This window comes from Zosterops lateralis (assembly GCF_965231275.1).
Source record: "Zosterops lateralis genome assembly, chromosome: W".
NCBI classification, from domain to species: Eukaryota; Metazoa; Chordata; class Aves; order Passeriformes; family Zosteropidae; genus Zosterops; species Zosterops lateralis.
The window spans coordinates 28,619,436-28,641,497 of NC_139801.1; the positions used below are offsets into that span (position 1 = coordinate 28,619,436).

Genomic DNA, 22,062 nt, shown 5'->3' on the forward strand with positions numbered 1-22,062 from the left:
GGGGGAAGGAAGGTAGGCAGAAAGGAGGAGAGAGGAGGAAAAAACCCCAAAAGAGAGGCGCCGGCAACAAGGAGAGAGTCGCCAGGTGATGGGCAGCCCAGCAGCCATGTAAGCACCGCCGGGAGCGGCGGGCGGTTGGCTTGGATCCGCGCGGCTCCCCTCGCCGCGGCACGTTGCTGGGGAAGGCAAGGAGGAGGGGACACAGCCCCACCTTCCTTCCCCTCCCCCTCCTTTCCGTAGCAGTCGGATCAAGATTCAGTGTGTGTCCATGTGGATTAAAATCTTTGGAAAAAAGGAGGAAAAAACCCACCTCGAACACCTCCTCAAGACGACCTGGGCTTTAAAAAGGGAAACACTGGATGCGCTTGTTCGTCTCTTTTGTGACAGATGCTTAAACCGACGTCCAAACCTTAGGGTTGGTGTTTCGGGTGTTTCTAATATTTTTTGATTTTTTTTTTTTTAACTACACACCCTTTTAGCTCGCTTTTAATTTTTTTTATCCTTTGATTCTGCCCTGCCATATCCCTGCCTCCTTATCACCCCGCACTCCCTCCCCGGCGCGGCGAGTTGATGGGCTCCGCGGCCCCTGGGCAGCCGAGGTTCTCCCGCGGCTCTGGCCGCGCTCCGCCGTCGCACAGGGCAGCGCGGCGCCGACAGCCTCCGCCCGCCTTCCCGAGTGCCGGGCGCCGCCGGCTCTAGACGGGCTTTTTATTTTTCTTTTCTTTTAAGGGCAAAGCCGAGGCGAGCAGCGGCTCCTCACTTCCCTCCATTTTTTTTCTAATTTGATTTTTTTTTTTTCCTCTCGCGTGAGCTCGCAGCGGGCGGAGGCGCGGCCGGCGCAGTCCCCCGCAGGAGGTGGTGGGACCCGCAGCCTCAGAGCGGAGACTGGCGCATTTCACATCCCGCCTTGGCCCTCCCGCCGCCCGCCGCTGTCCGCCGCTGCGTCTCGGTTCCCGGCCCCTTCATGCGCGGCGGACGACATGCCCGTTTTGTAGCCGGAGTCCCCTCCTCTCGTCCCGTATGTTCAGGACCAAACGTTCGGTGCTCGTCCGGCGGCTCTGGCGGAGCCATGCACCCGGCGGAAAGGAGGAGGAGGAGGAGGCGGCGGGAGAGTCTGGCGCAGCCGTGGCCGAGGCCCGGGCGCCTGCCTGCGGCGAGGGGCGCGGGTGCTGCCCGGGCAAGGCGGGCCGCGGCGGGCGGGCGGCAGCGGGCGCGGAACTGAAGGCGCTGACCCACGCCGTGCTGAAGCGGCTGAAGGAGCGGCAGCTGGAGGGGCTGCTGCACGCCGTGGAGTCCCGTGGTGGGGCGCGGACCCCCTGCCTGCTGTTGCCCGCCAAGGCCGACTCCTGGCTGGGCCAGCACTGGTACCCGCTGCCGATGCTGCTCTGCAAGGTGTTCCGCTGGCCCGACCTCCGCCACTGCTCCGAAGTGAAGCGGTTATGTTGCTGTGAAACCTACAGCAAGGCTCACCCCGAGCTTGTCTGCTGCAATCCGCACCACCTCAGCCGGCTCTGCGAGCTAGGTACGGCGGCGGAGGGAGCAGGGGTACGGGGAGATGGAGGGATGAAGCCCCATTCGCCTTCCAGCCCACCATTTTTTTCCCCTCTGGAAAAAAACCCAACAAACCAACACATGAAACCTCCTTTCTGTTGCCTTGGTTTATATTTTTGTTTGTTTGTGTGTTTGTTTGTTGTTTTGTTTTGTTTTGTTAAGAGGAGGGGGTGAATTGCCGCCCCACGGGTCCCGGCGCGGCAGACGGAGCAGTTTCGCCTCTGCGCGGTGCCGGGAATTAAAGGCCGGGCGGCCCAAGCGCTGCTGCGGCTCCGGCGAGCCAAGGAGGCCCCAATTAGACAGCCCGAACAGTAGATAGCAGGGAGACTGGCGCCAGACGGCCCCTTTTGTTTATCTGACAGTTAAATATCAAGGCAATCACCGCCTCTGTCCTGCCTCCAATCCCCAGAGCTAAGACAAACAGTTTTGCTAAAAGAATGCCACTGTTATCACAAATTCCTTTTTTCGTTTTTTTTTTTCCTTTCTTATGGCTCTGTCTTTATTTTTTCTGTACTTTTCTAATTCCAGAATCTCCCCCTCCACCCTACTCCAGATATCCAATGGATTTTCTCAAGCCAAATGGTGAGTGGACTTTTTGCAATGCAGAGTACAGATAACAGAGAAAACGGCCCCTTTCTTAGCTATGGGAAACATCTCCTGCCTTTGTCATGCATTTTGCTTTTGGGCTGCTTGCCTCTGTGCTTCCTGCTACTCTTTGAAGAATTAACATATAATTAACATACAATTAACATATAATTGATCTAAGACACCCTCTGCACAAACTAGGATTTTAAAACTTTGGCAAGAAATTCTAGGAGGGATTACAGTGCAGCACAGGCCTGCATTGCTTGAGTCAGCCAGGAAAATCATGGGGTCCAGTTCGAAATGGCAGTGCTCCTGCACCCGTGGGTGAATTTTGTAGGGATCTATGCTGGGAACCAGCACAGCACTTCCCTGATTCCTGGGAATCCCAATGAACCTTGATAAATGGACTTGCTAGAAATCTTTATGTCTTTTTAAAGGAATCTAATCCCACCCTGTCAGGTTGAAAAAATTAGGAAAAGGAGATGAAATTTTTTTTTCTTGTTCTTTTTATTTTTTACCACAGCTTTGCATGCCTGTTGCCTGTAATTGAATGTCAGGGTGTCAGGGGAGAAGCCCATTTGAGGCTGGCACCAGCTCTTTTGTGATTGTCTGCATAAACGCGTGGTTGGCAGAGCTTGCCGGGTGTGAGATAAATCAGTCTGGAAGGAGGAGATGTGGGGAAAATCAGAAAGGGGGAGAGCTCAGGAAGGAACAGCTCCTGACTCCTCAAGGATTAGTGGATCTGGAGTGTTGGCTGGAGCATGGTGGTCTCTATGGTCATGTCCCATGGTCATGGCAGTCAGGAAGGGCATGGTGGTACATGGAGGCAAAGAAGACCAATACTAGGTTATTGGGGTTTTGAGGGTTTTTTTTCCTCCAAAAGAGCAGTTTGTGTAAAATTGTTGCTTATCAGTTTCTTGGGATTTAAAGAAATCCCAACCTTGAGGTTGCTTTGGTACCATGTGAGGTCCCATCTTGCCTACTGCTCCTTTGGAGGCTGGACTGTTGTTTTCCTCCCCTCTGCAAACTTTTAAAAACACACTTATAAGTATTTTTATGACTTGTGGAAATAAGAAAAAAGTTTAACAAAAAATTTGGTTGCAAAGAATGAACTATTTTGCCTCAGCATGAAAAAGCCTGGAGATAAAGGGTCATGAATGAAAGAAAGATATCTGGAGTAGGTTCAACATCCTGAGCACATGCTGGTATGCAGAAGGGTTGCTCTGTAATAGACTTTGAGGGTCAGCCAGGTTGTGAAATTTTGTGGGTTTGTATGAGATTGGCATCATTTTGCCTGCATCCCTGCAGTGCTTCCCCAAAAGTTTCTATTTCTTCTGCCTTTATTGCTTTTCTTTCCACTCACCAATGATCCTGGCATGGGCTGTAAAGGGCTTCAGAGCTGCAGGAAAGAAGGTTTAAAGCTTGATTTTGGTTTCCTGAAAAGATGTTAGGAAAAATCTGTTAGCAGGGTTTAAATATCCAATCTGCCTCTGCCAGGACCTCATTTTCAGTTAGCCCAGTGATATATTTATTAATCAGCAAGTGTTGACATAAGGTAAAACGTGTGTAAACAGAAAAGCTGCAGAACATGAATGTGCCATTTTGAAAGGAAAAGTTATTCCTATCGGCCAATAGGAAGTGATTAACGCTGCCCATCAGAAACACAGGAACAACTGGGTTACTCACAAAAAAATCCCCCTTTTTTTTCCTTTTTGAAAGAAAAATCTGTTTTACAGCTGAACTCTTTACTGGGCTGCAACAGGGTGAAGTGGAGCCTGGAAGTCTGTTGTTGCAGGTGGGTTTTGCAAGCTCAGGGTTTTTTGGCATTTCTTCTGGGGAGGAACCAAGTTTTTTGTCCCAGCATCAGTGTCATCTCCTGTGTCAGTTCCCCACCTGATGTTGAGGATTGTTTAGATGGGAGAGGGACAGTAGATGATGATGGAAAGGCGTGAAACCTTTTACTTGGCTGATGTACATCAGCTATCTTCTCTCCTGGGACCTTGGGGGAAGATGGTCCTTCCATTTAGACTTGGACATCTGCATGTGCTGATAGAGCTGAGAACATACATTCAGCAGGAAACTTTTGCTTTTCTATCAAGTGTGATAATGGTAACAAATATATTTAAGTATTTAGTGCTGTTTCTTGTGTTTCATATGGACAGACAGATTGGAATACCAGGACCAATATGGGCTCTCAAAGTGGTTGCCAGTGCCCATGATCATAGAATCACAGAACGATTTGGGTTGGAAGGGATCTTTAAAGCTCATCCAGTCCAACCCCCCTGCCATGATCTGGGACATCTTCAACCTGACCAGGTTGCTCAGACCCCCGTCCAACCTAACCTTGAATGTTTCCAGGCATGGGGCATCTACCACCTCTCTGGGCAACCTGTGCCAGTGTTTCGCCACCCTCATTGTAAAAAATTTCTCTGTTCTATGTAGTCCAAATTTCCCCTCTTTTAGATTAAAACCATTATGATGGGGATTAAACTGTTTATTTGGAGGTGATGGAGGCTGATACAGGCCATGTCACTGACTGGAGGAAAGCAGGAATGGACAGGGAGCTGGAGGTCTGCTGCAGGCAGTGAAATGCCACATCAGTTTGTGCATTGGCAGGATAGATCTGGCAGAGTGGAAAGATATGCCCTTGATGGCCAGGTTACCTGAGGGAAGGTTGGAGGTCCAGGCTGGCTTGCTCATTCATAGAATCCTAGAATGGTTTGGGTTGGAATGGATATTAAAGATCATCTAGTTTCAGGTCTCCTGCCATAGGCAGAGACACCTTTCACTAGACTAGGTTACTCAAAGCCCCATACATCCTGGCCTTGAACACTTTCAGGGATGGGGAGAACATTCATCAAGGAGAGGACTTCCCCTCTTCCTCACATGGGACATTTGCAGGTATGGGTGACTGGCTTGTATGGGGCTAGGCTCACCCTGCAAGCCTGAAGGCATGTGAGCACTCAGCATCCCTGATGTCCCTGCAGGAGCTGTTGCTTGCAGCTGTGTTGGAAGCGAGATGGACAGCAGTGCCTCCAAATAATTCAAGCAGGTATTTTGACCCATCAATAAGTGGGACAAGGGACTGCAAGTCACTGTGTCCATCATGCTCCTGGGTGGCTGGTCATGGTGGTGCTGGAGTATGAGAGTTCAGGAAACCCACTGAGATGTCACTGCAGAGCTGAATGCCTTCCTGTGGCCTTGAATTTCAGGGGAGCTGAAGGTTTGGCAGCTTCCAGGAGCTATTGGACATGTTGCAAAGTTATACTGGTGGCCACCAGGATTAATTGTATGTCTCTGCAATGCTTTTATATTGTGAGAAATATTGCATCTTCTAAAGAGACTTCAGAGGATAATTCATTGATGAGGAGCACTGGCTGTGGATGATGGGATACAAGAAGGGAGCTGATAGGTCATGAAAGCACTTCACCCCATTGCTAGGGTTATGCATTTTAAGTTGGGATAGGATTCTCTCCTGCCGTCCTGTTTGATGTACTAACAGAGGACCTGGTTGTGTATGATCCCTAGAACAAGACAACATGGAAAGGGCAAATGATGTCCCCTGTCCCACAGGGACTCTTCAGGGAGCTGTAGCTGGGGGCAAAACGAGCCCAGTGCAGAGCAGGGTGGTCCAGCCTGCATTCAGAAAGCATCTGTAGCCCAACCAGTTGTAGCCATCCCAGGAAAGGGGCAGGGGGAATCTTCTGCCTGGACTAGAAAGTGTTAAAAAAAAAAAAAGGGGGGGGGGCAGAAAGAAACCACACAAAAAACAACCACCCATATTTCTCATGACAAGACATTGTATACAGTATTTTGCAAGTAAGTCCATTTCCTGTCTCCCCTATTGTTTTTGGTTTGATTAAGTATATCCTGTTAAACTGCATATTCATGTTAGGGCTTTACTCTGATAAAATGAGGTTATACAGACAGGAATTTCTTATCCACTTAGATTTCAGGGATGAAATCTTGAAAAATTACTTTATTAGTAGAGAGAAAATTATCTCGACTCCCGGTGGTGGCCCTTGCTTTGAGATACAGCTGTGAGCAAAATGGTGTCATTAGGGAGCCCAAATTTGATGAAACCCAAAGTCTCTGAGAACTTGCTGAGGAGCAGAAGGTTGTGTGAACTTCACAGGCCTTCTCAGGTTTGTCCTTGAGCTTGTCCCACACATGGTAGTGACAAAAAAGGTGAAGTTTGCCTGCAGGACAAGGAGATTGGTGTTGGCTTCTGGCTGTTCTCACCTGGAGGAACAGGCTTGGGATGTAAAGTTCCAAATCTTGACCTCCAATACATTCATGCATCAGGAGAAACTTTTAATAGGGCTGCCAATCTTCCTCTGCCATTTGGTGGTGCATGGAGGAGTAGATCTAGTTGGCCACCTGTCTTAGGAGGTGACAGCAGGGGCATAAGATCTACCAGCATCTGGTGGTGACAAAAATTGAGTGGAGAAATGCAAGTGTAGACTGTTTGCTGCAAAAGGGCAGTGATGAGACATTTCCTTTTTGGTTCCCATTTCGGTGAGTTACAGATGTTGACTAAATTGTAAAACATTTATACATTTAAGCATCTAATGCATTTAAACATTTTTGGGAGCTTGCTTACCTCAGAATGGTGACAACCTTGATCTTGTAACCCAGTGACTTGAGCAGAGAGGTGGCAGCCAGTCTAATTTTTTCCAGTCTGTAATCAGCATTGGATGGTGATGAAGCAGTGTGCAGACTTTACTGAGGCAACAAGTTAGGGTGGATGCTTCTTGATGAACTACAGTCTCTGTGCTGGACAATTAGTAATTGTTTCTTGCTAAGCACTTTGAAATGTGCGTTCTGCTCATGGCATTGCTGGGAACCTGTGAAGAACTGCTTCTATACTGGTTTTTTTTTCTTTGCCTCTGCTCCATCAGATTGTTCAGATTCTGTGCCTTCCTCCACTGAAACAGAGAGAACTAATTGTTTAGCCCCTAGAGGGCTTTCAGGTAAGACATCTCTTTTTATTCCTTGATCTTGGATGTGGGTTGAGTTGATTAAGGGTCCCAACAGGAGGCAAAGTAATGCTGAGGAATTTTGGGGATGCATGTTGTTGAGAAAGGCATGCTTGAAGGGGAAATAAGGTTTCATTTCAGTAGCAGTCACATACCTCATGCAGAGGATGTGTTGAAATCCCAGGCAAGGTTCTCCATCCCCGGAAGCCCATATTTCCTTTGAATTCCAGCCTTACACCCCATTAATTTTTGGACCGAGGCAGGAAGAGGCCTATTGGGGAAGGCTAAGTGATGTTGGCTGCTGATTTGTTCAGATACATGGATTATGGGAGCAGGTGCAGTTGTGCCTTGCAGAAGGATTTGGTGTCAAGGTCTCTGACTTGGTGGCGGTGGTGGCACCTCTTGTCTCTGGGATGAGAGCTGTGCTTGGGCTTTGCTCTTGGTAGGGTAACCACTATCCTGCATCTAATATGTGAGGCACATGGTGCCTGGTGAGGAAAGGTGATCCCATTTTTTGCAGAGAACATTGCAGAAGGAGTTGGGATTCCTTCCAACTTGAGATACTCTATGGTTTTGATCATTTTCCGGTTTGCCATTTCCTTTAGCCTCCAGGTGCTGTTATGGGAAGGAGGTTTGGAGGGTGGTTTCCCCACCCCTCTTGGGCTTTGGGTTGGAATAGACCTTTAATGGTCATCTAGTCCAATTTTCACCCCTTTTCCAAGGTGTGATGTCTTCAACACCTCATCTTCCATCCTGGATGGGCCAAGTCAGTGGATGGGCTCTGTCTACCAGGATTAGAGTGTCTGAAACCATATACCTGCATGTACTCACTGACGTTCAAAGGTCCTTCTCTTTGTGCTGATGTCTCCTTGATTTATGCTTTATTCATTGCCCTGAAAGAAATTTCAGAAATAGGTTGTTGGTGACTGCATGCATGCACCTGCCCCTGCCTCTTTTCAGGAATTGCATTTGGTGTGGATGTCTTTAAGTGAGTCTTGTTTGTTTTTATTTGGGTCTAATATATACCTTGTCTGTTATTTGAGAGGAGAGCATATTGTTTGCTCAAAGGCCGTAATGAGAATTAATCAAAGGAAGAGGGAACAGAGAAACTTGTCACTATTTTTTTTTTTTTTTAATACAGAAGACTTTTGGGTTTTGAGGTTTTTTTGTTGTTGTTATTGCAGCCTATAGCTTTAGGGAATTAAAAGAGACTAAGAAGAAAAAAAAGTCAAGAAGCAAAACAATACAATAAGGATGTTGTTAGATTTTTTCCTTTTTCCCTCTGAAATATATTCATTGCAAAGGAGAGAGTTCAGTTCCACAGGATACCACATGAAATAAGCAAAAGAAGTACACACTTTTAAAAGGGGGTTTTCTATAATGGTCAACCTATTGATAACATCTTGTCTGGTTGCTCTGCTCCCAAAGGGAAGGTGGGAGGTGGGGGCTTAGGCTGCAGGAAATAACATGGCTTGTTCTGGATTCCTCTCAAAGGCCTCTGGGAAGGGGAACTTCAGCTCCTCAATAGAGCCTCCTCCCCCAAAGAAAGCACATTTGGCCCTGAAAATGCTTTTTAAACTTATTATATTTTTATCATTTCATTGGATTGCATTTTTTTTTTGGTCTTATGAAAGGTTCATCCCTCATCAAGTCTGGAAACAGAACCTTTTACGATCATTACCTGCTCTTTTTTCCTCCCCTAATGTAATTGTAGCCATTTAATTTAATGAGGAGCTGATAGGAGAGTTGACTCATGAAAGAACAGTTAGCTACCCAACCCCTGAAACAAAACTGAATGCTTCCACATGAAAAAGCATTTTCTTTTTAATTTGCTTTGATTTACTGACATCTCCCTTCTGCATGCAAAATTGCAGAGCTGAAAATTCCCAACTGGAGAGACCCAGTTAAGAAAGAAAAATAAATACACTTTGGAGCAATACTCCAAAACTCACTCTCCTGCTTTTTTTCTACCCCTTCCTGCATATTTTAGTTAGCAGAAGAATGTATTTGAAGAGGGCTTTAATGAGTTATTGGCAGGGTACATGGCAAATGCTTTGGCTTGGTCTTACCTAGTTTGGGTAGATGGGGATCCATAATGCCAGTTGCAGAATCCAGCATCCCTCATCTTCTCCAGACCAGGGCTGTACACACATCTTGATTCTCCTTGATGAAAGGATGGCTTTAATGAAAGAAAAAAAATTGCAGATTTTGGTAGATTTGGAAACTAGAGTACATGGCTGAGGAAGAAGACATTACGGGTGATTGGTGGTAGCAGATTCCTATAGCACCATAGGCTTTGGCCACCAGTGATGGGCAGTGGATTGTCGCTGTAGGACACGAAAGACTCCAAATATTTCAGAAGGCAAAGAGCATAGAAAAGGTGGCTTTATTGTCTAAATTCTTACTACCTTTTATAGGGTGTTCCAATACAGACTTAACATGATTGGTGAATAGGAATGACACCTCTCTAATGCCATTGGTTAAACTAGAGAAACAGCAAACACCAGCTGGACAAAGATTGTTTTGAGAAAGGAGAGTTGTTTACCAAGATTGTTTTGAGAAAAAGCTTTCTTGAGAAATTTTTCCTTGGGAAAAGGTTAGCAGCTGCTAGCAGGCTACAAATCTCTCAGGCCCACAGTGGATGCTGGTGTAGTAGTGGTGTTCAAGGCCAGTAGACCTCTCATGTCTTGAAGCTGGAAGGGCAGAATTTAGTGAGGCAGATTGCTCTCAGCAATGAGAATTTGGTAATGCAGCCTGACAGAGGAGGTATGACTGACACTGAAGAAGGCTTCAAGCATCAACACCTTGTTATCTAGAAGTCTCTCTTACCTTCCCTATGTAGTCTCCCATGGGCAGCTCCACGCAGCTCTGGCACTCTCTCCTTCTCTCTTCCTTCTGCAGTTCTGGCTATCTCCTTCCTGTCCCTAGCATGGCCACCTAACTGTCTGTCCCTCATACATCTTACCCTGTCTGTCCCTTGCACAACCTCCTGTCCCTTCCACCTCACAGAATGGCCAACAGACTCCAACTGACTAGTCCACTAGCTAACTCACTCTTTTATCACACCCATAGCTGAGGGCAAGGCTGTTCCCACTCTTTGGTAATTAACACAGCTGCAATATATTGTGGGCAAGATTTCCTTCAGCACTCTCTGTTCTCCCACAGCAGCCAGCCTGGGGTTCACAGCCATTCTGCCAGGGAAACCACGGGAGGGGGGTTGAGAGAATGATGGTAAGAGGAGCATTAGAAAGGGGATCAAAGTAAGTGCCCTTGCAGCTCTCTGTGCGATTCCTTTGATGATCAGGACTCTGAGATCCAGCTACCACTGGGGTCTCAGGCTCTGTCTGGAGGCTGAAAGCAGTTTCATTGATGGATACCAGAGGCACTGGAGGATGTGGGAGGGAGAGCAGTGAGGCCAGGGGGATGTATGGGGTGTTTCTCCTTTGCAATAACTGATATGAGCTGCTCTTTTTCTCCCTCATCTATTTTCTGTTCTTCTTCCTGGCCCAGGAATGCAATATTTGATAGTCCTTCATGTTGTGCTGGTGTCCTCTTCTCATCCCATCTCTGCTGTCTCTTCCCCAGCCATCCCATTCTCCAGCTGATGTACCCCTTGCTCTCCCTGAGGCACTGGCTCTCACTTTTCTTTACCTTTATTTATTTTCATTGATGGTCACTCTATATGTATGTAAGGACTCTTCACTCATGGTGTCTCCCACTGACATGGTTGTGCTCAGCCCCGATACTTTCTATCCTCAACATGGTTAAAGAAGAGAGCAAAAATATCCTATTGTCAATAAAAATAAATTCCATAAATGGGAGACAGAGGGGAGTTTTTCCTGTATTTTGAGCTGACTCACTCTTGGCAGATGTCTTTGGTTGACTCTTCTTTCAAACAAGTAAAGCCATGCTTGGAGAGCCTGGAGGTGGCTGGCCTGTGGTCTGGAGGCATTGGATTGCTCAGAGCCGAATTCCCATACAACCCATGGAGAAAGTTCTGTTGCAAGGGTAGAAGTGAGCTGACAGTGCTTGATTGTGTCAATGCTGGATCTCCATGGTATAGTCTCCACCCAGTCCTGGAAATCTCCCTCTTGACCCATGTGTGGTGTGAGACTGGTGGCTCTTGGGTGATGGAAGGTTATAGTGCTCATGGTGGGTGAGGAGGTGTCATTCTTGCAGGATAGAGGAATGGTGCTGGATCTGCTGGCAAAGTGAAGCTCTCCAAGAAGCCCAGAGCTGGCCATCACAGAAGGAAAGCAAGATGAGCTGCCTTATGTCCTCACCACCTCCACTGCTTTTTTTATTTATAGGAGTCATTCATAAAATACCAAACCTGGAAGTTTACCCAGATTTCAGCCCAATCCTGTCGACTTTTCCTGACTCTAGAACTGCCCCAGGGTCTCCTGGAGCCAGTGGATGTTGAGTGACAATGCTTGGTGGATGCTGGACCAAGCAAGGCTTTGCCAGGCTTGAGGCTGGGAGACCCACAGGGCTCTTCTGCAGCAAGCGCAGCCTCAGTTTCTCCCTCCCAAGTCCTCTGCAACAGAGACAGGAAAAGACCTCTGGAGTCTGGAGAAGCATCGGCATCACTCCCTTCTCTGGTTCTTCTGGTGGTGAGACCTCGTCTGGTTTAAGGGACCAGTTGACTGAATGATATTTCATTTCAAAATCGCAGACAGGCCAGAAATGTTTCACTATGCCTCTGATCCCTGCTGGTATCTGCTCACTGGGGAAGAAGCACCTTGCCCAAATCCAGAGCTATTTGTGCCTCAAAGTGGCTCCTCATTACATATCCCCATGTAAACAGGATCCCATGCAGTTTCTCTGGCAGAGTCCTGCCTATGTTTTCCCATTTCCCCTCTTTTCACCTCCCTCTTGTATCGAGTATATAACCTCCTGTGAAATGCCTTTATTTACAAATTGGCATTCTATTATAATCTGAAATTGACATCTTCCTGTGGAACTAGGATTGTATATTTGTCCCAGGGATAAACAATTGCTATGGAATTTTTTTTAAGTCACTTATTCTTGGTTTATTTTTGAGCATGCACACTTTTTTTTTTTTTTTTTTTTTTTTTTTTTTTTTTTGCTTTGCTTTGCTTTTAGCATCACAGGGCATTGCACCCTTTCCTTCCCAGCTTCATTGGAGAGATGACCTCCCCTCCCTGCTTACCTAAAAACCCACCATCTCATCCTGGAAAGGACAAAGTTATCAGGGGTTAATGCCAAGATGACAGCAGTGGAGCCTCTGGAGCAGAGCAGGCTGTCTGCCAGGCTAGGAGCCTCTCAATTTGCCTTGCACATCATCTGACTGTGGCCGACAGGGAGGAGGGAGCTGGGAGCTTGGCACCAATCCTGGGACTCTTGGCTTGGCCACCTGCTCTGGCTCCTTCAGCCTTGTGAGGTTTTTTTTAAGGGAGTTCTCGCCCTGCAGGGACCCCCTCAGGAACACCCCGGGATCACCTCTGTGCTGTTGTGGGCATGCTGAGGTCATCCTCCTGCCAGCTCCAGGCTCTTCGCCAATTATAATTCCCCCAAAGCAAATAGGACCCATTTAATAATTACTTTTGAAATACTCTAGGACCTTTTGAACCTTTCCTAGATATTTCTCTATGATGGGTTTTAAACAGAAATTATGGCAGAGGTTGTGCCCCCCATTAAATTCTGGGTATTTCAACCCATCCCTGTATAACTCCATTTAATCCATTTTTCTGAATACTGATAGATTTTCCCAACCAAATTGTCCCTTGAGAGCAGCTGATGATAAAATGCAGAAGACCCCACCACCAGCAAGTTCTTCATGATGGGGACCACTTGTGTTTTATCCTGCAAACTGACAGTTTTTAGGGAGGAATGAGGATTAAAAGGTGAATTTTGGAGGTTAGGTGTCAATTCAGACCATGCTCTGCTTGCAAAAGCTGTCCCCATGAACACTGGCAACTAGATCATTTGGGACATTTAAAATTCGATGGGAAAAAAACACTTGTAGAGAAGCAGCCCCAGGCTGGTAGGGATGTGGGCTGCATCGTTTCCATCCCCACTGTCTGCCAGTGGATATTACTGACCCTAGAGGAACCAGTACCACTAACCACATGCATTTCCCTGCTGCTGGCATGGGAAATGTCTCTTTTGAACTGCAGCAGCCAAGACCATAAACCTCCATGCTGATTTAAAACAAGATATACCCCATTTTCAGGTGCACATGGAATAAACGGTGTGTAAGGACTCCCTCCCCAGCCCTAACCAGGTGCTTTAGGAGGATGATGAGCTGGGCAAAGGGTGAGTGCCATGTCCATTTGCCATCCCCTGCCTGGCTGCCTGCCTACTGTCACAAAGAGCTTCTTTTCCAGTTTTTCAGCACTGAGATATTAACTGCTGAGACATGGTGTCTGTTCTAACCATCCTCACTTTTTTGCCTAAATTGCTTTGTTTTCATCCCCCATCAGCATGCCGAGGCTGTTGGCTTGGCTTTGGTACTGCCAGGGTACTGGCTGAGTCACAGTTGCTGCTGAGGAACAAGAAGGCACAGAGGAGAGAGTGGCCCAATCCTCCATGGGGCTAAGGTCAAGGAAGGGAAAGAGTTCAGCATCTCCCAGGATTTCTGTCCACTTACTTTTGATTATTCCCTTTGTTCTGTTTTTTTGTTTGCTTGCTTTTTATTCTTTAACTTCTTTTAATAAAAGAAACATCTTGGGTGTTGTCAGCTGCCTCTTTCTCTGCAGTTTCTTTTATTTTATTTTCATATTTTTTCATTTCTCCTCCTTCCTCGTCCTCCTTCTAATGCAAGAAAAGAGCTTTTTGGGAAAGCATTGCAGGGATTTTCCATTCTCATCCAGGGAAGAATGGGGGCTCACATCCCTTGTATACAGACCTGCTGTGGCAGCCACTCCTGGGCAGGGGGGGGAGGTCTTTGTCAATTGGCTCAAGTTGTCGGGTCCAAAATTTTTTTTCCAGGGGATTTTGTGCTGTTGGGGATGTGACATGGTACTTGCTAATAGACAGCCCTTCTCTCCCCTTTCCTTTTTCTTTTCTCTTTATTTTTTCTGTGTTTTTTTATTGACGATTTATAGAGAGACAGGAAGACTGATTCAGTGATTAGAATTTGATTTTACTCATTTTCCAAAAGCTTATATACCATTTCAGGAAGGTTAATAATTTCCACTACAACAATTAGGTTAAAAGATCATACAAACAACTTATGCATTTACAACATCTTTCTCACAGGGGGTTGATTAGATCTCTCCTCTTCCCGTGAGCAGGTTTAATCCCATCTTCTGTAATCTTCAAAGTTCTGTTTGTTCTTGCCATGGTGTCCTGGTTATCAAACCAGTCATGCTAATTAAGTCTGTCTTACTCTCTGTCTTGTGCATTCCCACATCTCCCCCTTCTGTATTAACCAAAACCACTCTTTTAATGGCCTTATTAATCTCTGGACACATTAAAGCAAGCAAGGTATCATAACTAACATAATTATTATTAAAATCATCACATGCATTCCTATCCTAAAAAATCCTTTAGCCAAAGTGTCAAACCCCAGCCACTAAACAAGTTATCTAGCCAAGATCCAGATTCTACCTTTAGTTTAAACACACTATCCTTTAGCTGCTGTATGCTTTTATGGATAGATTCTGAGTGATCAGAAAGATTCATGCAACACATTCCATCGAAATCTTCACATCCATGGCCTTGAGCCAGGAGGAGGAAATCGATCACAGCCTGGTTTTGCAAACTGGCATGCCTTACACTGTCAACATCTGTTAATAAATTTGATAAAACGGAGCTGGTGGCATTTGTCTGTTTTGCCAGCCAGCAGGCTACCTTATTTAATTGACTTAAGGCCTTTTTTGCAGCTAGTCCTGGCAAAAGCAAAGAGGCACAATTCATCTGGGTCACAGACCACAAAGACAATTCATCATCACAGTATTCATCAAATGCATGCAAACTGTGCCTTGTTCTGCGGGGATACTTGTGCTGTAAAATCACAGATGCATTAGGTGTTAGCACAGTCAGTCGTCCCCAACTACAGGGACCTCCCTTGATGTGTGAAGGGATTGCTGCCCAGGCCTGATCTCCACAAACCAGAAACATTCCCAGTGACAGCCACAGGGGGGCGTTACTGGACTTAGAAGGGCTGCCAGAAGTGTAATTGCACCAAAAGGTCTGATTCTTATACATGGGATGATAGGGAGAAACATCCCAAGCTTTAGAGTGATTTTTTTCTTGTGTAATTAAAATTAACACAAAAATCCATTTTTACAGAACCCAGGAGTTCTAATTCTTGTGGTTCCAAGGGTGTTATAGGAAGGTAAGGAGTCCTCCGATCCCATGTATTAATGGGATTTGAGCTCTGTACAATGCTTTTAGTAGCTTCTGGTATTGACCAGCCATCTAATGGCAAACAGACTAAACAGGTTGAAAATGGATTTTCTGAGGATGCGGTAGCTAAGCATAAGTTATCTTGTTTTTCTGCATTAGCCAGAGTTATCCAAACATTTGTTTTGGGTTTATCAACAGGCCAGGCTGTGCTACCAAAGGCAAGCAATGCTAATAAGCATAGCATCTGATTCAACCCCATGGTGTTTTGCTTGTTTGTTTTGAACTATGTTGTGGTGAGAAAAAAAGAACCCCTTTTAGTTTATCCCCTTTTTGTCCTTTCTTAAGATCAGCCAAATATAAGGCACTCAGTTGTTTTGTCTGCATTCCACCTTGCAAATATGGCTATTTTCGGATTTCCTCAAAACTTCCCTCCTGAGAGTAGGGAGGTGAGGACTATCCTTTTCTTGTGGCTTGTTATAATTAAAATTTTAATGGCTTTATACTTGATTTACACTACATTTTTGCCAAAAGGGCTCTGCAATATCACCAATTTTCACACCCTTTATACTGACTTAAAACCCAAAGTTCACAGTTTCCTTTACAGGTAGGACAAAAGATGTCATCAGCTGCAGTCTGGGTGGGGTTCCTCCTCTTCCTCCTCTCCCATGGGCTTGGTGGCATCAGCTGCAGGTAGAGGTTCCCGGAATGGCTTTACATTCTTTGCAGGAATCCAGCGGGGTCCTCTTTCTGAGGAGATCTAAGCAAAGCCCCTCCCCCAAGTGATCAAAGGGTAGGGGCCAAGGATTTTACCATATTCTGGGTCATGGATTAGTACTGGTGGTTTTTCCTTGCAGGAAAGGGATGTGGATGATACAAAGTGCCTGGTCATAGGGGGATTTAAGTTTGTCGTCTAACAGTTCAAGAAATTAAAAACATACAGGGCCTTGCATAGTCTTTCAGTGGGTGTGTCTCCAAATCCCCCCCTTTTGTTGTACCAGAAGACGCTTGAGGGTGCCATGGGCACACTCTATAATGGACTGCCCTGTGGGTGAGTGTGGTATGCCTCTTTTGTGGGTGATACCCCATAAGGAGAAAAAATCTGCAACTCAATGGGAAATGTATGCAGGTCCATTGTCTGTCTTAATCTGTTGCAGAATTCCTAATATGGCAAAGGCAGGAGCAAAGTGGCGGCAGGCGTCCTTTGCTCTCTCTCGTCTCTCCCGTGTGAGCTGAGGCAGAGCACCCAAATATGTCAATAGAAGCATGCACAAATTTCAAGCGACCATATTCAGCAAAGTATGTTACATCTGTCTGCCAAATCTGTAGGCTTTGTAAACCTCTTGAGTTGACTCCTGTGTTCACATTACGAAGAGAGCAATGCTGGCAATCTGGGCACATATTAATTATGCTATTGATTTATTAAAAAACTATGGATATTGATCTAATACCAATATCCAACTATAACGGACAAAGACTCTCTAACAGTTTAAAGTTAGAAAGTGTATGTTTATTACGACGCTGGGCAGCGTGCGGGATAGCTCCCAAAAACACACGTGCAATTTACAGATCATCACAGGGTCTTTTATGTACAGGAGTATTGAATACACAAACTACAAATGCATATTCATAACTCTGGTACCTCCCATTCCCCGCTTCGTATGGAAATTAGCCCCAAAAGCCATCAAGCATGCGTAGTTTGTTCTTTGAAATGGGTCGGTGGTCTTTTTTATAGGGTGGGGTCCCAAAATGATGAAGTAAGATGGGTCTTCCTCCCTTGACTTTTTAACCTTTAGTGTTCGTGACAGCTAAATCCTGTTTTTCCCAGGACTGTTTGATTTATGATTGTATTGTATTCATGGGGTCTATTGATTATTCAGGATACAGAAGCCTAGTTTGACAGCTTCCCTGATTTATTAGTTCCTTCTAAGATTTATCAGTTCCTTCAGTCTGGCTTCTGTTAGCAAAAGGGAAGTCCTAGCTACATTATCTCAGCACTATCTATTTTGACTACAGTCTTTAATTCTTCTAAATCAATGCCTCATTTTCCCCACTTCTCTTTTTTAAAGTGAGTAAATTCTTTTACTCAAAAAAGTCTTTCTCATCAATCCAATCTGTACAGCTAGTGTCTCTCAAGACCAAGCCATACGCTTTTGATAATGAGGTTAAGGCTGCTATTCGTCATAGCATCCTCCAATTCCAAACAAGCATCACAACAGATAAAACTAAACTTATACTAACTAAAATAAGCAACACAACTATAGGGTGGACTAAGGCATTTAGTATACCAGTTGCTGTTGGAGACCACCCAAAAAGCACAACCCACTAATGATGGGACAAATGCTCCTCAAGCCTCTTAAATGCTCCTTTGATGGTTTCTGTGTCATGGTGAATTGTAATTAATGTCCTTCTTCCCCCTTCCCTAATTTCCTTTAAGATTTCTTTCAATCTGGGATGTTCCTATGGGTACAGGCAGTATCTTACAGGTGCCCGATAGGAAAAATCACATCCCTTAATTCTAACAAAATTGCAAACACACAAATTGAATTGGGTTACAACTTGGTTGTCTATTTCTATGATGTGGCATGCTGTCTTTGGACAGACACAACCTTGCCCTGTATACAGCAGTGAAGTTTTTTTGTTTGTTTCAAAGTGACAGATCCTAACTGTCTTCTTGCAGTACAGGGCTCTAGATTAACAGTTTGCCATTTTCCTTCAATTTCTTGTGCTCACATCCGGTGTTCAGAAGGGTACAATACAATTCCGTCATGATTTAATCTTTAGGGGACTATTGGCATGTACTTTTTATTGCACACCCCTCTATTTTGAGTCTAAATGGAGGACATTTCCTTCTCATAAGCTTGCATTTGTAACCCTTAGCATCTTATTTAAAGCCTTATGAGAGTAAGCATCATAAGCTTTTCTTTGGCACCTGTTTGTCTCAGTCACATTGTACCTACGCAGTATTGTGTTGACCCTTGTTATGGTTAAGCTTATTACTGCAATAATTACAACTTTCCACATAATGTCCATAATAACTATTAGTCCATCTATTCGTGGTTCTGAGTGAGTTTCAGTTTTAGTTCATCGTCGCCTGGTGTGATCTTCCAGATTCCTTCTGAGGCTTTCTTCACTCGGGAATGATGGATCCAGGCCTTCTGTTTTTTGATCTTGATTGCAGTGAAAGTAGTAAGAAGCATCTGGAATGCTCCTTCTCACTGTGGTTTCAAGAACTTTTCTGCAAAAGACTTTCTAATTTTTTTGTTTTGAGCTCCAGCCACATATTTTTCAATTTCTCTATTTAGGGCCGCCATATACTTGTGGCCCTCTATCTGGGGATATGGTGGCTGGAACTCTACCCACGGTATTATTTTTTTGCAACTGTGCTTTTGGTTACTTCTCAGACTTTAGCCGTTCTAGTAGGCAAGGCTTCTGGCCATCCTGAAAAGGTATCAGTTAATACCAATAGGTAACGATATCCTCCCTTCCTGGGCAGCTCTGTAAAATCAATTTGTTATTGTTGCCCAGGTCCACAGCCTTTCCCAATTTGTCCCATTTTAGGCTTTGGTGTATTTTTGGAATTAGTTTGGAGGCAAAGACTACACTGACGAGTTACCTGTATCACTGTACCTTGTAATTTTCTGGCCACAATTCTTTCCTTCAAATAACTATACAAGATGTCTATTCCCCAGTGTGTTTTCTCATGTTCTCTTTGCACTAATGACCATAACAAATAGGAGGGTACTACAAGCTTCTCTTTCTCTGTCATGGCCCACCCTTCCTGATTATAATTTGTTTTCTCTGCTTTAATAAGTTTCTTACTCTTCATATTATATACTAACTTACCTTTAATTGAAATTTTTCCATCTGGGATAAGTGCTGCCTCAATTGTCTACCTCGGGTACCTCACCTTTAGCTGCGTCTTTTGCCTCTCTGTCCGCCAGCATATTCTCTTCTTCCAATTAGAGCTCACTTTTTGATGCGATCTGATGTGCATGATTGCCATCCTCTCAGGTAGCTGCACAGCATCTAGCAGCTTTGGGATTTCTTGTTCAGCCTTCTGTGCAGAGGTGTTGGTGGGTAATGGTCCAGACTCTATTACCTGTCTGCTGGTGGTAACTGCATACCCAGCATGTCGCTTTTTACTGACAACGTAGCTGCTTCTGTCAGTAAACCAGGTCTCAGCATCCTCAATCGGAGTGTCCTTCAGATCCGGGTGACTGGAGTAGGTGGTTTCTCCAGACAGTCGTGGATCACTGGTTCTCCTATACTCCCGCTGAGGAAGGAAGCTGGGTTCACAATGTTAGTTACCACAATCTCAACATTATCTTGTTCTACCAGTATAGCTTGGTACATTAGGAATCTCTGTGGGGAGATCTAATGTCCTCCTTTTCTTTAAGGACTGCAGACATTGTATGGGACACTAGCACAGGCATCTTCTGGCCTAGAGTGAATTCTGAGGCACTCTGGCCATCCTTTAGCAGCCGTGTACTCACGTCTGGAAGTCCGAGGGCTGGAGCTGACATGACGGCCTTCTTTAGCTGGTCAAAGGCCTGAATAGCTTCCTTAATCCAGGTAAATGACTGTTTGCCTCACTAGCTGGGCTTTCTTCTGGGATCTGCAAGCCCAAAAATTTAGGAGCCTTACCGTCCAGTCCACTCATGTTCCCTGGATCTGGGTAGCTATTAGGAGGTTTTCTGCATACTGGAGCAACTGTTTGCAAGCTGCTCCCCAAATATACTTTTGGCGAAGCACACACTATGTGAGCTGGTTCTTCCATCCAGTTTGAGGTTCTTCTGTGCAAGGACCACCTCAAAGGACTCAAATGAAAAGATTTTCTGGCTGGCTTTATGGAGAGGGAGGGAAAAGAAAGCATCTGCACATCTAAAACAGTAAATGAGTTAACAAGATATAAGGGTTAGCAACTACTGAATACAAGCCTTCAGTTATCTTGTCAACAGCTAAGTTTTGTACTAGCCTGTATGACTTGTCAGGCTTCTTCACTGGCAAGATAGGAGTGTTGAAATCAAACTGACACTCCTTCAGTAGTTTTATCTTTAAAAAGTTTTCTTTGCCCTGCCGGCATGTCAGGAGCCTACACTCCAGGAAACACCTAATCAATTTTTTCTATTTTTATTTTTTTTTTAATTTTTTTTTGATTCTTTACCTCCAAAATAATTTTTCTATTTTTAAATATTACTTTTGCCTCCAGCTGCTCTAGCAGATCTCTGCCCAAAAGTGCAGATGGAGCATTAGGCATATATAAAAATCGATGGATTCTCTATTGTTTCCCCAATTTAAACTTCAATGGTTTGTAAAAGTAAGCTCTTTTTAGGTTGGCCAGCCGCTTCTTTTACTATTACATAGTTATTGGTTACAGGTGTTAGGGTTTTATTGCCCTGGTGTCTATCAAGAATTTTATTTCTTTTTCTCTGTTATGGCATCAAGCAGCAATTGGAGGTCTGCCTAATCGGGTAAATGCTGCTTGATTATAAGCTTCATTTTCTTAGCAACCCCTATTGCATCACTTTGATAGCCTTTAGCACCCTTTTCCCAAATCTCTAAATCAATTGAGGAAAAGGGGACCTTAATCAGTTTTGTCTCTCCATCAGAGGTCATTGCTTGTCGAAGCACCAGCTGTTGAAGAAAGAATTTTTAAAAAGGAAAAATTCTTTTTATTTAAAAGAAAAACCTCATACAATTGCCTAGACACTTAATCCAATTTCTGGTTATTAATTTTTAGGGTTTCTGAAATTCCATCCCTGGGCAGGGGAACTCTTTGAACCAGCTTTTCAATTCTTGTGCTTTCTATTCCTGGGCATATAGTTTAACCAGAAAAAGGGAAAAAAACAGCTTGTTAATCTTAAAAGTTAACAATATGTAAACAAGGCTTGAAGCACCAGCTGTTGAAGAAAGAATTTTTAAAAAGGAAAAATTCTTTTTATTTAAAAGAAAACCCCACACAATTACCCAGACACTTAATTCAAATTACTGGTTATTAATGTTGCAGCGTGCACTATTTCGCCTGCTTATCTCAGCAGCAAAAATTTTTCATCTTCTTCTGCCGGCATTAGACATAAGTTCTGGGTTCTCTGCTTTTCTTGCACAAAACTACCAGACTAGGTTCTTTCCCCCTTCACCAAAACCTGTTTGTGTGATAGCAATTTTTTAAGCTCACAAAACAATGGGTTCTGACGACTTCAAACTCACTTAGTTAAAGATTTTAACTCAGTGTCTCCGATCAAAAACACTCCACAAATTTTCTGCACTGAGGAAAAAGCGGGGGGTTTCCCGATCAGGCAGTTCTGGCTCTTTTTACAATTAAAACTGCATTCTACAAACAAACAACAGTTAAAACAAACACATCAGGCTTTTTTCAGAATTTCAAAGACACAGCCCGAGGCTATAAATTCTGGCTCCCTGCCGGTTACCGGGACAACTCTTATCTCGGTGGTATGTTGGGCATAAGTTTGCAAAAAATAACAAAACAAAAAAAACTAAAACAAAACTCCTCAAAACTCTTTCACCCACAGATGTTTTTTACTGAACAACACACTGATTAAAATCACACTATCAGTTATACAGTCAGGACTCACAGCACCCTCCGTGACACCCTCCAGTCACGGCCCAAGCA

At 44.7% G+C, this 22,062-nt stretch overlaps 1 protein-coding gene across 2 annotated transcripts in view; it reads left to right on the forward strand.

Annotated features, from left to right (window-relative positions):
* The first annotated feature begins 247 nt into the window (after positions 1 to 247).
* The window catches only part of LOC310922165 (mothers against decapentaplegic homolog 7-like), an 80,127-nt gene continuing 58,312 nt past the window's right edge, over positions 248 to 22,062 (forward strand). The window contains exons 1-3 of one of the 2 annotated variants that reach the window (XM_083882562.1): positions 248 to 1,522; positions 2,080 to 2,133; positions 7,038 to 7,109. In XM_083882562.1, the coding sequence (XP_083738688.1) occupies positions 1,021 to 1,522; positions 2,080 to 2,133; positions 7,038 to 7,109 (628 nt within the window). In that variant the 5' untranslated portion in view covers positions 248 to 1,020. The remainder of the gene's footprint in view (positions 1,523 to 2,079; positions 2,134 to 7,037; positions 7,110 to 22,062) is intronic. The other variant, XM_083882563.1, reaches the window with a different exon arrangement.